Raw genomic sequence first — 17,162 nt, 5'->3', positions numbered from 1 at the left:
CATTCCACCAATCCACGGTCGCATTCAATGCACCGCGCGCACCCGTTGACACCATCAAAAGCCCATCACCTTACGTCAGCTTTTCCACAATCCTTTCACTGCCCTCTTAATAATGTTTATCGTGTATTATGTATTAATTATTACTTTCCATCTGATACAGATTTGTCCGGACCAGTATTGCACGTCTATAAATAAGGGTATCAAAAAAGGACCAGCATCCATAGCAGCATTGGAAACGCAGGAGTTGACTATTGGAAATATATGAACATTTTTGAATATTAGCAAATGCCCTATTTCTATAAGCCCTTGTTGCCATGCATTAAAAAAGCAAGTACAACCAGATTCCTGCAAGTGATGGCTTCACATTGGCTGGACATTATTTTGCTCTGCCTCAACATAAATGGTCCTATGCATTCTACACCCGGCAGGAGATGAGATTTGAAGTGATGTCTGTTGTTCAGGTGTGCATTGAGAGATACTTTCTAATAATAAGTGATAAGAGACCTGACAGAAATTAGACCTGTTAGGCATATGTAACCGATGTGAAACGGCTAGTTAGTTAGCGGTGGTGCGCGCTAATAGCGTTTCAATCGGTGACGTCACTCGCTCTGAGACCTGAAGTGGTTGTTCCAAGGGCCGCGGCTTTTGTGGCGCGATGGGTAACGATGCTTCGTGGGTGTCAGTTGTTGATGTGTGCAAGGGTCCCTGGTTCGAGCGAAGAGAGGGACGGAACCTACACAGTTACACATAGTAATGTCACAGCCACATCCTGGATCTGTCACATTCTCCTCTCTGCTAAATGTACCTAGCAGCCTAGTGTTTACAGGGAGGGGCTGGTTCTATCTGTGGAGTTGCATCAGATGCTGTCTGATAAGAATTAAACAAAATTGGTAACTTGTTATAAAATGTATGTATATGTAACAGAGAAACTGTAATAATGTAAAAAGTTATGTGTCCTCCGAAGAGGGTGATGGTAGATGGGTTAATAAAAAAGTTAAATAAGGTGCCTAGTGGTTCTTGTACTATTGAATCCCAAAGAAACAACCATGTAGCCTAAGTTCACAGGTTATTGCAATATAACTACCATTCTACCATGTACCTTTTTAGTAAATACCTGTTGATTCATTGGCTTAATGGCACTGCTTTGCTTTTGACTGATCCCTGGGCCACATTGTTGACACACTTGCACCAATGTATTTGTATTATTCGGCCACAACGTCACTCTGGATTGGTTGACACTGCCCCCTTGAGGTGGTCATACAGAAAATAGAGATCTTATTAAATGACCAGAGGGTTATGTCATAAACCCTAAAAGTTCCAGAATGGGATGAAAATGACAGCCAGGGAGAAATCCAAACCAGTCTAACTGGAATTAACGTCTATCCTGATTTTACTTATGCAGGAAAATAAAAGTAAGGCACATGATATATCTGAAATTGTGTAATATAATTATTGTCAACCTAAAATATAGTCATATAATTATAAATACAGTTCTCTTCAAATTCATTATTTTACACAATATCTTACAACAGCACTGGCAAACCATGCTTGACCAACTCCTTGACCAAAATGGCTGACCTCACTGCCATCATAAAAAGGTTCATATCCATTCTAGTATTCTAATTCCTAATTCTATGATACAGAACTCCAAATCTAGATGCAATGCAGGAATAATATGATAATATCCAAGACTCACTAGTCATAGGCTCTGTATTATACCCCAAATACTTTCCAAATACATAAGAAATAAATGTACTTTCACACAGAATCTTCCTTCGGAAACAGAAATGTGTTTCAGTCTACCCAGGCTAGCATTATTATGACAAATTCACTCCAACTCAGGGAGAAATGGTCCCATTTGATCAATTTTCAATTTTCTCTCATGAATAATTTGTGTGATAGGCCTAAAATGGTCTCTATCTATCAGTTGTTTAATAAGCCATGCTCCGTATAAAAAGGCAGCTTCTCGCTGTACTAATTACTATGAATTATTGTACTATGAATAATGAACATTGCTATTCTAACATGCATTGACGTTTCATCTCTGACTTTGTCCACTGACTAGTACTACAGAGAGGGTATTGTGTAACCATACTAATGACAGCTCTCAACAAACTGATTGTGACAAGAGTTAACTATTGTATGGCTTGGACCCTTTGGAGCCAGCTGCCTGAAGGCATGGATTAGGTTGTATCTCAAAAGTATAATTTGTTTCCTGTCTCCTGTCTTTCCTCTACTAATATGAAGTAACTAGTGAAAGCCAGTACCTAGTACATAAATGCACCATATCGAATTTGCCTTTTCTATTTTTTTTCGTATCAGTGCAGATAATGGAGATATGAGGAGAGGTTTAAGTATGAAGATGCAGCCCTTAGATTACGATCAATGGATTAATAACTGCTTTGAACAGCCTGACTGAGGTGTACCGGTATCTGGTGCCACTAGGGCGAGCTGCTAATATAAAACATCCCTTGCAGTTTCCATGGCACTCATACTCTGGCTTTACCCTACTATTGGTTGGATTTATTTGGGGCTATTGATGATCCGATTGGTTGGTGATGTGGTCATCGAATGGTGGAGAGTGGGACTCATCTCATTCCCCCCACTCTAATATCCCCCTCTACCCCTATACCATTACACATGGGCACACTCACAGATAGAGGGAGCGAGATAGAGGTAAAAACAAAGAAAAAGGCAGGACTGGAAAGAGAAAGCGAGAGAAACAGAGAGAGGACAGAGAAAGGCAGTGAGAAAGAGAGTGGAAAAGAGGGAAGGCCTCACCACACCACAAGAGAGCAAGCGGAAGAGAGAAAGAGAAAAAGAGCAGTTTCCATAGCAACAGGGAGGGACCAGTGGTAGTGTGGTGCTGGCAGCTACAGTAACACAGGGCAGAGAGAGGCACTCTGGTGAGGTAACATCATGGCTGCCTCTGTTTTTCAGCTTCATTCAGCTCAATAGACATTGAAGAGTCATTATTTACACAAATCAATATGCCTCTGACAGGACATTATGAAATTACAATAAATCAATACAATTTTATTTGAAAGAAGGTTCTTTGTCAAGTCAATTGACAGAGTACTTCATAAATCCCGGAACTAAACCTCTAGCTACAGAAAGCCTATCAGGACTAAACCCCAATTCAATGTGCATTTAATATAAACCCCAAAATCTTTAATTTATTAATGAATTTATATTGTACTCTGTGACAGAGGTAAACTAAACACAAAACATTTACAATTGGTACTTATTTCAGATTTGATTTGGTGAGTATCTTCCTTTGTCTCTTTCTACATGCAGTACCTTTCAAAAGCAGATTTCACAATGTAGATGAATGCACAGACATAGTGGTGAAATATCTTAGTATTGTGACAAAGCTCATTCATTCATTGTTGCTGTGACATGCATGGTAGTTATTACAAACCCATCCTCCATGCTGACGCAAGGAAGCATCCATTTCTATTCACATCATAAAATCTGGACATTTGCATCACCGGAACTCATAGACTACACTTACACAGGCAGCCCAATTATGATCTTTTGCCGAAATTACTGGCAAAAAATCTGACCTGATAGGCCAAAATACCAATAAATTGGCAAAAGATCGGAGTTGGGTTTCCTGTGTAAAGGCAGCCATAGAGCTACTGAAATCTGAAAAGTCATGCTGGCTTTAATAATCAAAATAAGTATATTGTTGAGAAGTTAAACGTGTCAAGATAGACTGTTAATTCCCTCAGTGTAAACATCAAGCCCTGAAAGTATGCATGTCTGCCATGCAGTCCAGTGACCACACAAACTGTTAACATTGCTAACCTACAAAAATCAGGCAACTTTATTTGACAAAACAGAAACATAAGACAAATCCATAGTTATGGTTGGTTGGTTATCAAGATTTCAAAACAGCATTCAGGAAGTCAGAACATACAAAATGGAGGTTAACGGCAGCAAGAAGTTAATGTGCACTTGGTGAAGTACAGAAACAAATGGAAAATCATACTCCTGACACGTAATATTTAAATAGTTAAAGACACAATATGGAGCAACTCATAAGCAACTGAACACTGACTTTATACTGTGCATTTCCTTCTATCTATAAAACAGATAGTGTATTCTACACATGACTAAATCTAATTTTTTCCCATTACTACACTGATAGCAGGTTCACATTTTTTGGAATGAGTGCAGTGATCAGGTGTTGGTATATTAACCCCGTAACAACAGGTCTGCAGACACATTTTGTTGAATAGCACAGGGTGGTAAAACTTTGGTCTGAGTGTAGGGAGAGCTGGGCTGTGTCCCAAATGGCACCCTATTTCCTACATAGTGCACTGCATTTGACCAGAGCCGTATGGGCAATTGGTGCCATTTGGGACACATTCCTGATCCTGGACCTGTTCTTCCAGGTAAAAGAGGGCACCAGATAGACAGGGGCTGAGTAATCCTATGTCCAGTGTGTGGTACAGTATATTAGTAGTTTATCATAGTGTATCAAGAGGTGTCGCGTTGTGCACTTAAAGGGACATTTCTAACATTTTCAATATTGTATTTATCATCTCCAGAACTCCCCTAACATCAACGTATGTGAAAATTCTGTGTTTCTATGTTTTGAAGTCAAAATTAGTTGTATAATATATATATATATATATATAGCTGATTCAAAACATAGAAACGTGACATTTTCACATACATTGACATTGGGGGTAGTGCTGATTATGAATATGAAGTATACAACAGGCCCAAACAACTGATCCTGGATCAGAAACCACCAGATAAATAGAAGAAAAAGAGGACAAGCTAGACGGTGGACAAGCTAGACTCAGATCAGTTGGGCAGTAACGGAAGAGAGCACCCAGGGGGGCATAAAGTGGCAGCTTCACATGTTCAGCCTCCTCCCAAACCCGTTTCATGACTAGTTCCGTGCTGGGAGAAAGACAGCGATTCACAGTTAATGACAACATCCCGTGTGGCGGCTCAGTTCACAGTAATGACAGCTTCCTTCTTCCTATGTAACGACTTCCTCAGTCGTGAATTGGTCCCGACGCCCTTAGGAGGCTAAGCCCAGGAGGAATCCACCCACAAACCCGCTGGACAGGACAATGTTCTTCTTGACAAACTCTGTGGCCTGCAGAGAGGGGAAGGAGAGAAAACAAGCAGACTGTGAGAGGTCACCCCCAATAACTGAAGGGTTATAAGTGATAATAGATGGAAAAATAAGAATCTTATACGCAGGGTATACTTTAGTTTCTGCTTGTGATAAATCCAGGAATGTGCTTTTACAGTGTGAGTTCGCTAGAGGGCGTTGTTGCTGCATTATTAGTCCATCAAATGGCTGCGGATGACTCAGGTATTTATGAACTTAGCTATTTCCCCCAAATATGATAATTAAGTATATATTTTTTTGTCATAAGTACATGCAATGCAAGGCACTGAGATTCAAATGGACTGTAAATCCAATTGAATCAAAAAGCAGCTCCCACACCCAGGTACTGGTGTTGGTCTCACGGAATAAATGAACTGATAGATAAAGGACCAATGAGCACGCACACATCTCAAACATGTTCACCTTTTAGAATCACACAATACTATAGGCACAATAGCCTACCATAGAGTTACTATTAGGAAAGTCAGGCAGTGTTATTAATACCTTTACCTCCTCGAAGAAGGAGTTAATTTCAGGGGCTGCTTGCTTGGTTCTCTTCTTCAGGTGTTTCTTTGCTTTGTTCACGTCCTTCTCCACTTTCTTCCAGTCCACCTGCACGTAGCCACTGTGATTCGCTATCTGCAGGAGAAGGTGCAGAAAGGAAAATGAGTGGGGATTGTTGGGTTGCATTTGAAGTGGCACTCCGTTCACGTTGTTACATGTGATCTCATTGGTGCTCCCGAGTGGCGTCTTAGTTGATGTGAACTAAGGCACTGCATCTCAGTGCTAGAGGCGTCACTATAGACCCTGGTTCGATTCCAGGCTGTATCACAACTGGCAGTGATTGGGAGTCCCATAGGGCAGCGCACAACTGGCCCAGCGTCTTCCGGATTAGAGTTTGGACGGGGTAGGCCGTCATTGAAAATAAGAATTTGTTCTTAACGGACTTGCCTAGTTAAATACATTTTAAAAATGAAATAGAGATGTGTATTATGTAAGTACCCAGCGTTGACTCAATACAAATATGATGCATTCTTACCTGTAACAACAGGAACCCTCCACCTATGGCAGTAGCAGCTATCTTCCCTACTCTCTGGAACAAGTATCCTGCACACCTGAATGTGAGAGAGAGGAGTGACTGATAGCAGTGTTGTAGTACTCCAGTCCAGGACTCAGACTTGACTCGGACTCAAGTCACAATTTTCATGGCTCAACTCGGACTGGACCAGAAGTGACTTTGTTGTCAGAAAATCTCTCTGATGCACAATTTAAAATAGGGGGCCTACTAACTACAACAGCAAATGTTAGAGATATCCTTAAAATGTGCCAACAGTTGAAGAGAATTTGGATTTTTAAATGGTTGGACTACAGCTTTTAGCACTACCAAGGGACTTGTGACTCGACTCGAGACTAAAGTACTCGGACCGGAACACTAGGGACTAGAGGTCGACCGATTCTGATTTTTCACCGCCGATAGCGATTATTGGAGGACCAAAAAAAGCCGATAACGATTAAATCGGCCAAATTTTGTATTTATTTGTAATAATGACAATTACAACAATACTGAATGAACACTTTTATTTTAACTTAATATAATACATCAATCAAATCAATTTAGCCTCAAATAAATAATGAAACATGTTCAATTTGGTTTAAATAATGCAAAAACAAAGTGTTGGAGAAGTAAAAGTGCAATAGAACATGTGCTCAGAACATGAGAACATATGAAAGCTGTTGGTTCCTTTTAACATGAGTCTTCAATATTCCCAAGTAAGAAGTTTTAGGTTGAGGTTATTATCGGAATTATAGGACTATTTCTCTCTATACCATTTGTATTTCATATAGCTTTGACTATTGGATGTTCTTATAGGCACTTTAGTATTGCCAGTGTAACAGTATAGCTTCCGTCCCTCTCCTCGCCCCTACCTGGGCTCGAACCAGGAACACATCGACAACAGCCACCCTCGAAGCAGCATTACCCATCGCTCCACAAATGCCGCGGCCCTTGGAGAGCAAGGGGAACAACTACTCCAAGTCTCAGAGCGAGTGACATTTGAAACTCTATTAGCTCGCACCCCGCTAACTAACTAGCCATTTCACATCGGTTACACCAGCCTAATCTCAGAAGTTGATAGGCTTGAAGTCATAAACAGCGCAATGCTTGAAGCATTGCGAAGAGCTGCTGGCAAACGCACGAAAGTGCTGTTTGAATGAATGCTTACGAGCCTGCTGCTGCCTACCACCGCCCAGTCAGACTGCTCTATCAAATATAAAATCTTAGACTTAATTATAACATAATAACACACAGAAATACGAGCCTTAGGTCATTAATATGGTAAAATCCGTTTATTCTTTCAGTGAAATAAAACGTTTATTCTTTCAGTGAAATACGGAACCGTTCCGTATTTTATCTAACGGGTGGCATCCCTAAGTCTAAATATTCCTGTTACATTGCACAACCTTCAATGTTATGTCATAATTAAGTAAAATTCTGGCAAATTAGTTCGCAACGAGCCAGGCGGCCGAACTGTTGCATATACCCTGACTCTGCGTGCAATGAACGCAAGAGAAGTGACACAATTTCCCTAGTTAAAAGAAATTCATGTTAGCAGGCAATATTAACTAAATATGCAGGTTTCAAAATATATACTTGTGTATTGATTTTAAGAAAGGCGTTGATGTTTATGGTTAGGTACACATTGGTGCAACGACAGTGCTTTTTTTGCGAATGCTCTTGTTAAATCACCCGTTTGGCGAAGTAGGCTGTGATTCAATAATAAATTAACAGGCACCGCATCGATTGAATGCAACGCACGACATATCATAAATAGTAATATCATAAACCATGTGTAGTTAACTAGTGATTATGTTAAGATTGATTGTTTTTTATAAGATACGTTTAATGCTAGCTAGCACCGTACCTTGGCTTCTTGCTGCACTCGCATAACAGGTAGTCAGCCTGCCACACAGTCTCCTCCCTTGGAGTGCAATGTAATCGGCCATGATCGGTGGCCAAAAATGCCGATTGTTATGAAAACTTGAAATCGGCCTTAATTAAATCGGCCATTCCGATTAATCGGTCGACCTCTACTAGGGACTTGGGACTCAAGGTTTAGTGACTTGACTACATCACCGACTCATACTATGCATTTCATCACTGAAATGTGTTGATGTGTTTCCTAGGGGCCAAAGATCCAGACATTTGTATAATAAGCATATTTAGCCTATACACCTTTGCTTTGGGTTGCATACCAGCCAGTGACCCCTCCCATCACGATCTGCGTGGTCACAGAGTATTTCTCAGCGAGGGGACCAGAGTTATTCCCAAACACCATGCTCCACCATTGGTGCCTCCGGGCGTACTCTGTCAGGTCCACCACCTCATAGGTCTCATCCTCGCTCTCCGGCTCATCCTTTTCTGATAAGATGTCATCTGGGATGAAGACATACAAAGAATTTAAACTGTTTTGCTTTCACTTTCTATCATCTAGGCAACCTTTTTTATTTTTTTTATTTCACCTTTATTTAACCAGGTAGGCAAGTTGAGAACAAGTTCTCATTTACAATTGCGACCTGGCCAAGATAAAGCAAAGCAGTTCGACACATACAACAACAAAGAGTTACACATGGAGTAAAGCAAACATACAGTCAATAATACAGTAGAAAAATAAGTCTACATACAATGTGAGCAAATGAGGTGAGATAAGGGAGGTAAAGGCAAAAAAGGCCATGGTGGCAAAGTAAATACAATATAGCAAGTAAAACACTGGAATGGTAGATTTGCAGTGGAAGAAAGTGCAAAGTAGAAATAGAAATAATGGGGTGTAAAGGAGCAAAATAAATAAATACAGTAGGGGAAGCGGTAGTTGTATGGGCTAAATTATAGATGGGCTATGTACAGGTGCAGTGATCTGCGAGCTGCTCTGACAGCTGGTGCTTAAAGCTAGTGAGGGAGATAAGTGTTTCCAGTTTCAGAGATTTTTGTAGTTCGTTCCAGTCATTGGCAGCACAGAACTGGAAGGAGAGACGGCCAAAGGAGGAATTGGCTTTGGGGGTGACCAGAGAGAAATACCTGCTGGAGCGCGTGCTACAGGTGGGTGCTGCTATGGTGACCAGTGAGCGGAGATAAGGGGGGACTTTACCTAGCAGGGTCTTGTAGGTGACCTGGAGCCAGTAGGTTTGGCGACGAGTATGAAGCGAGGGCCAGCCAACGAGAGCGTACAGATCGCAGTGGTGGGTAGTATATGGGGCTTTGTTGACAAAACAGATGTCACTGTGATATACTGCATCCAGTTTATTGAGTAGGGTATTGGAGGCTATTTTGTAAATGACATCGCCGAAGTCGAGGATCGGTAGGATGGTAAGTTTTATGAGGGTATGTTTGGAAGCATGAGTGAAGGATGCTTTGTTGCAAAATAGGAAGACAATTCTAGATTTAACTTTGTATTGGAGATGTTTGATGTGAGTCTGGAAGGAGAGCTTACAGTCTAACCAGACACCTAGGTATTTGTAGTTGTCCACATATTCTAAGTCAGAACCGTCCAGAGTCGTGATGCTGGACGGGCGGGCAGGTGCAGGCAGCGATCGGTTGAAGAGCATGCATTTAGTTTTACTTGTATTTAAGAGCAGTTGGAGGCCACGGAAGGAGAGTTGTATGGCATTGAAGCTCGTCTGGAGGGTTGTTAATACAGTGTCCAAAGAAGGGCCAGAAGTATACAGAATGGTGTCGTCTGCGTAGAGGTGGATCAGATACTCACCAGCAGCAAGAGCGACATCATTGATGTATACAGAGAAAAGAGTTGGCCCAAGAATTGAACCCTGTGGCACCCCCATAGAGACTACCAGAGGCCCGGACCACAGGCCATCCGATTTGACACATTGAACTCTATCAGAGAAGTACTTGGTGAACCAGGCGAGGCAATCATTTGAGAAACCAAACCTAGGGCAGGTTTCAGGTCCAAATTCAGTCCAATTACCTCACAGTCAAGAAACAGTTCCAATGCATGCATCTAAATCTTTGCTGTAACTTCATAGTAGTATTGATAGGATTCACAAAACACATTAATTCATTGAATATTGATTTAAAACATGACTGGAATAATTGTTTAGTTGGTAATCACGTTCACGTCATTACTATAAAGTGTATATCTGCGATAACGTTACAGTAGTCGGAATAGGAGCCATGGGTGACAAAAACAAAAGGGTTCACAATGCCAATGGCTGGTATTTGGGTCGATGGGCGATTGCATGCCATTGTTTAGAAATTAGGCTAAATTGCTAGCAACAAAGCTAGCCATCTAGTCAGTAAAGTCCCCCTGTCAAAAGCCGCAGCAGTTCGGATAACAATATTTGAGTGTTTAGATTTCTTGATATTGGAACTATCTATATATAGTATAGCTGATTCGTTGTTACAATTCAAGATGATTTTATCCATAAACATGGGCTAGCACTAACCTTCTTTGCGATCCGCCATTTTGGAGAAAATTACATCAGGATGTTGACCGCGGTATGCAAGCCCCGCCCCTGAGCTTTATAAACCTCTGCTGGCCCCGCCTACAGAATGATGCTTTGCCACATCAGTATTTTAACACTTTGCTCTTTCTTTGAAATGTTGCAGAATGTTGACAATTTCATTTGGACGCATAAAAATGTTCCATACAAAATAAGATTCGATTTCCCTCATATTAGATTCAATTTCTGCCCAAAATAGCTATCACTTTATCCCTTGAACATTTAAATTGATTTGAATGTAATTCAAATCTACATCAAATACTGTAACTTATATATAATCAATTGATATCAAAATAAATAGTAAGATTTTATAAAGTAATATGTTCAAAGTGTTTTATGATACATCAAAAAAACTATTTGGATAATTAGATTTGAGGATTTTACATTGGATTGATATGTCTTGTCTAACAAATGAGTCTGGGTATTTTGAAAATGTCTACAGCTGGGGGGAAAAAACACCAACAAGAATGATTGCTATTAATTTCATTTTCAAGACATGTACAAAAGTGAGAATGTAATTCATAACACAGTAGATATACTGTACATAAATACAGTAGAACTAGCTAGTACATTTTAAAAAATGCAAACAGATCAAATTGGTATCAACCACAAAAACGTATAGGAATGTGGGGCCTAGGGCAAGGATGATGATTATTAGGATGTGAACATTGCAGGGTGAGAAATATTTGACAAGTAGTTACACAGTCCTAATCAGAATTCTTACCTCGACACATCATTGCAACGTTTTATTTAGACATGCTTACCCATCAACAGCAAATAATACTGGTATCAAGTATTTGCACAAATTTCTCAGTTGTCACTCTTAAATATATTTAGTAATATGACAGTTTGCATGTAGCTATTTAACATGGTTATTTATGCACTTTGCAAAACAAATCAATCAATTTGAATACCTATACAATATAACCATTTTTGCTTTTGAGAAAATAATGAACATGTATAATTGATTTCTGTGGTTTGTAAAAAGATAAATGATGATGGGTAAAAAAAACTTCATGTCATATGCTGATATTCAGACATATCTATTGGCTGAAGAGGTAGGAGAGGCGTGACTACGGCGGCGCGTGGGTTCGCTTGCTTGTGTGACACAATTATAACAACTTTAAGCTGGTAGCTGAGGGGAATTTTATGGTCAAATAATACTATTTTCAAACTGCAAGAATTGAACTTCATGCATTACATTTGATTAGTTGCATAAACGGTGCCTAAAAATGTGACGCGAATACTTTTTGGAGGGGTACTTGTTTTCCTGAAAGGATTTACCATTTTGAATTGCGTTTTGATCGTGGAGAAAAGTTTATTCTATCTTAATACGTTTTTAGTTTTCCTTCTTTGATTTGGTGGAGTATTTCGTTCGCCCTCTCGTCGCGATTCCATGCAATCGTGCGGAGTCTCGCTCGCTGTTGCTGCCTGCGCTGCTGCTCGGAGTCTCGGCTCGGCTTCTGGTGGTGATGAGGAAAAGAAAATGGCGGCGGGAAAAGCCAGTGAAACCGAGGAGGACTTTCCGACGCTGACAGCCCAAGAGAGGGACAGCTTGGTCGGAATTGACAGGTCGGAGTCAAAGCCCTGCACACACCTCTGGTGTTTTCTTAATATTCTGTACACGCGTTTGCCGTTTTTATACGTTAAATCCATTTGCACGGGAGTGCAAGTGATACTGAACCGCCTGTGTTGTCTTCTTGCTTGCAGCTCACTGTTTGGATTTCAGAGGCTTCATGAAGATGGCGCCAGAACGAAGGCCTTACTGTTGAAGGTAGCTCGCTAAGTTGCAAACACACAGGACCAGCCGGTCCTTGAACCACAACACTTGAACCTTCTACATTCTTGCCCACATAGTAATACGTGTAACTATGTTAAACTAACTAACAAAGCCAGTCCACTCTCAGGTGAGAGCACGGACTCTGGTTAACCATACACCCATCACACGATGTGCGCAGAGCGACCCTGCGGCTACGCAGCGTTCCTACCCTACTTCTCTCCCTCGCTAGTTAATCCAATAGTGAAAATTAACGGCTTTTCCATTGCATAAACACATTTTAGTAACCCAACTGGCTATTTTCGTTATTAGGGTGGCCTTGCATTTATCTAACTCGTCAACTTAGCTATTTGTTAGTCACAAAGGCTTGTCATATCAAATGTTTCTGCCAAGCTGGATTGTATTGGGTGCAGTAGAAATGGCTAACAAGCCTGGTGGCTGAAAAAGCTTGTTAAGTAACGTTAGCCAGCTGGCTGTGTAATATATAACATCTCAAGTACATACTTGCGGGCTAGTTATTTATATTGATAAGACGAACCACCACATGCTAACCTTTTAATTTAGCCTGCTAGCAAATGTCTAGCTAGTCCCCTGCTAGTTTGATAACGTTAACTAGCTTGTGGAACGTGCGTTGTTGGATTCTGGAGTTGGCCAGCTCATTCTGAATGTTAGCCAGCTAGAGATTCAGTGGTCAGGGACATATAGAATATGGCTTTTTACAGATAACATCATTACTGTCATATAAGCGTTAGGTAACGTGTTGTAGCCCGCTAGCCATATCTACCGAGTATGATAGTGACCTTACTTGGTCAGAGAACTAGCTAACGTTTAGGAAGGCTACGTTGTTTTAATGGCGATTTAACGTTCTATCATGGAGTAGACTTCCCATGGTGCCAGGAAAGTGTGTTTGCTTGCTGCACTGTGTATCTGGCTCGTGCAAAATGTATGCATGAATTTGAGTCGTTCTCGTGCCCCGGAGTTGGTGTTGATTTGTGACGGGCTTTCGCTATGTTCCAATGGCTGCTAACTAACGTTAGCTAAACGTGTTAGCTGTTTGGATAGCTAGCTAGTAATGGCTGCTTGGGCCAGTCCAAGATGGCGGGACAGGGAGTAGTGACACCGAAATCTAGCTGTGGTGAGCTCAATTAAAACATCTATCGAACGAAATTACATGCAATTCGTTAGCAGGTTTTGATTGACCCCTTTAGCCGTGTGGCTTATGTTGGTTTGTTGACAGTTTTCATTGACCCTCTGTGGATGGGTCCCTTCGTAGCTAGGTTTTGCATCCCAGCATCAACCTGTAGCTAGCACATTGGACAGTGAACAAAGGGCAAAGTTGCACACACATTTATACATTTTTGCTCATTATATAGAATTGTTTTATGTTCACAGTTGGTGTTTACAATTGGAAGCTTCTATCCCCATACTATGTTGCCACCAAAAAGAAGTGATTGGCTCCCCAGGGTGCTTAGAAAGTAGGCTTGCCGGCAACATAAACAAAAAAGCATAATCTATTGCCAATTCAAATCACTGGAGAGATGATGGCAAACTGGCCACACCACTATGCCAGCCAGTTCAAACCCTCACCAATTCAGCCATTCTCCCTGCATTATTTCCCCTCGTATTTTTTTCAGCAGCGGTGGCAAGGTTGGCTTTGTAGTGGGAGCGTGGCTAATGGAGCTGTCACTGACTGAAATTTTAGTGTCCCGGCATGGCCGCAGAGACAATGTTGATATTTTAAAGTTAATTTCCTGCAATTCTACACATTTTGCCATGGCTTATCCTGTGTTCTTAGCTATTTGAGTGACTCAAATGTAACAAAATCAATGGGGACCCCATGCATGACATTTTTAGAATTTGATTCTCCTGACTGTCTAGTTTTTATTTTGGTGATCGTTAGTTATCAAAGGTGATCTTACTTAAAAATAATAAATATATTTTTTTTACGTACTTTATCTGGGTTTAGTCTTCATTTTACACTGAGAATGTTTAACACCCCAATAAATAATGATATTTATTTAATAAAAAGGAATACAGGGGAAAGACTGCACTGTCTTGGCATTTAGCTGGGACTTTATACCCATGCATTCTGTCCACATTTATTATCTCCAAAGTGATGCAGGGGTCCAATGAAGGAATGACCCCGTTGTCTCTTCATATCCGAGATACAGTTTGTTTTAAAATGTCATGTCGTTTTTTTGGCTTGTTTAGATCTCACTTTAAAGGTTGCCTAGGTTCATATTGTATAGGTTAAAGGTACTCCTTATATCCCTACTCTGAGAAGTGGGTGGGCAGATGCTAGCGGGATGTCACATACTAAAACCAGCCCCTTGCACTTTGGGGAATGCAGCCCTTGGCCAAACTGCCCCATGTAACATTACTAGCTACCCTACACCCTGGTATTCACCCCAGCCATCACATGACACACTCTTAGGGATGTGGTCAATTTAAATCTTGACATTAATGTATATTTTCCATGCACTAAATGAATGACCCGTATGCGTTTCTGCTGCATTGCACCTGGTTTTGCAATTGTCTTGCTACTTTCTAAAATGTGTATGTTGATGTAGCCCACCTCCATCAGCTGTTTTATATGGCACATTGACCACCAGGGATAAGTTTGGACATTATGATGATAAAACCAGTAGCCTATGTGAACCTACTGACTCAACATTTGTTAAACAGTGTCACTTTATTTTATTTTTTCCCCCTCAATTGGTTTGAGTTCCATTTTTATATCACTTGTCTCCTGATTTTGTTTGTTTATTTTTTGCTGTGAGGTGTTCTACCGCTCATTATCTTCTTCTATAGCTTTATTAGTTTTGAGTGTCTGCCCTGTCTGGAATGGTGCACAGTTGCTCTGTTGCACAGCTATCTACGCCCAGATAACGCAGAGTTCAACTCCACTGACAGAACTGGGTCACTGTATCGCCGCCACTGGATTAAGTGGCAACAACATAGAAATAGAATGAGTAGAACTACAACAGGTCTTACAGTGAAATGCTTACTTATAAGCCCTTAACCAACAATGCAGTTTTAAGAAAAATAAGTGATAAGTTACAAATAATTTAAGAGCAGCAGTAAAATAACAGTAACAAGGCTATATACAGGAGCTACCGGTACAGAGTCAATGTACTGGGGCACAGGTTAGTCAAGGTAATATGTACATGTGGGTAGGGGTAAAGTGACTATGCATAGATAATAAACAGAGAGTAGCAGCTGTGTAAAAGAGGGGTGGACAATGCAAATAGTCTGGGTAGCCATTTATTTGATTAGCTGTTCAGGAGTCTTATGGCTTGGCGGTAGAAGCTGTTAAGAAGTCTTTTGTACCTAGACTTGGCGCTCCGGTTCCGCTTGTCGTGTGGTAGCAGAGAGAACAGTCTACTACTAGGGTGGCTGGAGTCTTTGACAATTTTTAGGGCCTTCCCCTGACACTGCCTCGTATAGAGGTCCTGGATGGCAGAAAGCTTGACCCCAGTGACGTACTTGGCCGTACGCACTTCCTTCTGTAGTGTCTCGCGGTCGGAGGCCGAGCAGTTGCCGTGTCTTGCGGTCGGAGGCCGAGCAGTTGCCGTGTCTTGCGGTCGGAGGCCGAGCAGTTGCCGTGTCTTGCGGTCGGAGGCCGAGCAGTTGCCGTGTCTTGCGGTCGGAGGCCGAGCAGTTGCCATCCCAGGCAGTGATGCAACCAGTCAGAATGCTCTCTATGGTGCAGCTAATTAGTCCCTAATCTATGGATTTCACATGACAGGGCAGGGGTGCAGCCTTGGGAGGGCATAGGCCCAACCACTTGGGAGCCTGGCTCACCCACTCGGGAGCCAGGCCCAGCCAACGAGAATGGGCTTTTCCCCACAAGGATTTTATTACAGACAGAAATGCTCCTCAACTTCATCAGCTGTCTTTGTGGCTGGTCCCAGAGGATCCCTCAGGTGAAGAAGCCGGATATGGAGGTCCTGGGGTGGCATGCTTACACGTGGTCTGCGGTTGTGAGGCCGATTGGATGTACTGCCAAATTCTCTAAAATGATGTCGGAAGCAGTTTATGGTAGAGAAATTAACATTCAACTATCTGGCAACAGCTCTGGTGGACATTCCTGCAGTCAGCACACATCTGTGGCGTTGTGTGGCAAAACTGCACATCTTAGTAGCCTTTTATTGTCACCAGCACAAGGTGCACCTGTGTAATGATCATGCTGTTTATTTAATCAGCTTCTTGATATGCCACACCTGTCAGGTGGATGGATTTCCTTGGCAAAGGAGAAATTCTCACTAACAGGGATGTAAACAAATTTCTGTGCAACATTTGAGAGAAATAAGCTTTTTGTGCGAATGGAACATTTCTGTGTTCTTTTATTTCACCTCATGAAACATGGGACCACATGTTTGGGATGTGCACAACTGTACCATTGAATGATTGTTGCATTTTAGCTTCAATGCATGAGGATGACATTAAAAGGAAGAAGCATAATAGTGGGTACTTTCTTTGGAGTTTTTTACTGTCCCCATCCAAGTACACAAAATCAATGTTTCATGCCACCCTCATCCTGACCCATTTTTGGGAATAAACTGATTTTAGATCAATGAATGAACATCCCCTTCCACATTCACACACACTTACAAATGGGTATACAATCAATTTGTCTTTTTTATTTGCAGCAGCGGTGACTTTGTTTGATATGAAGTGGAGCGTTAATATGTTATGGAATCAATTGCAGTTTGTTTATTGGTATAAAATCACATT

General features: G+C 41.3%; 2 protein-coding genes across 4 annotated transcripts in view; one reads left to right on the top strand and one right to left on the bottom strand.

Moving 5' to 3' along the window:
- Window positions 1–3,012: 3,012 nt before the first annotated feature.
- LOC115196342 (FUN14 domain-containing protein 1-like) lies at window positions 3,013–10,632 on the bottom strand. 2 transcript variants are annotated; one of them, XM_029757084.1, is made up of 5 exons: window positions 10,592–10,632; window positions 8,390–8,570; window positions 6,177–6,252; window positions 5,642–5,776; window positions 3,013–5,119 (listed from the first exon to the last, which is right to left on the bottom strand). In XM_029757084.1, exons 1-5 carry the CDS (start codon window positions 10,608–10,610, stop codon window positions 5,042–5,044), a joined length of 489 nt encoding a protein of 162 aa, XP_029612944.1. In that variant the 5' UTR covers window positions 10,611–10,632; the 3' UTR covers window positions 3,013–5,041. The 2 variants fall into 2 exon arrangements, with proteins under 2 accessions (XP_029612944.1, XP_029612945.1); XM_029757085.1 differs by having other exon boundaries at window positions 5,648–5,776.
- A 1,056-nt stretch (window positions 10,633–11,688) lies between these two features.
- The window catches only part of LOC115196340 (lysine-specific demethylase 6A), a 45,419-nt gene continuing 39,945 nt past the window's right edge, over window positions 11,689–17,162 (top strand). The window contains exons 1-2 of one of the 2 annotated variants that reach the window (XM_029757081.1): window positions 11,689–12,220; window positions 12,359–12,422. In XM_029757081.1, the coding sequence (XP_029612941.1) occupies window positions 12,045–12,220; window positions 12,359–12,422 (240 nt within the window). In that variant the 5' untranslated portion in view covers window positions 11,689–12,044. The remainder of the gene's footprint in view (window positions 12,221–12,358; window positions 12,423–17,162) is intronic. The other variant, XM_029757082.1, reaches the window with a different exon arrangement.

Source organism: Salmo trutta, chromosome 6 (assembly GCF_901001165.1).
Source record: "Salmo trutta chromosome 6, fSalTru1.1, whole genome shotgun sequence".
NCBI lineage: Eukaryota > Metazoa > Chordata > Actinopteri > Salmoniformes > Salmonidae > Salmo > Salmo trutta.
Note: the sequence above shows the minus strand (reverse complement) of the source record. Positions and strands in the feature narration are given on the sequence as shown.

Coding starts and splice junctions, on each gene's coding strand:
- LOC115196342 (XM_029757084.1), bottom strand. Junction 6,253..8,389: donor ATGGGAGGGGTCACTGGCTG/GTATGCAACCCA, acceptor TCTCACATTCAG/GTGTGCAGGATACTTGTTCC. Junction 5,777..6,176: donor GAGGGTTCCTGTTGTTACAG/GTAAGAATGCAT, acceptor CTTCTCCTGCAG/ATAGCGAATCACAGTGGCTA.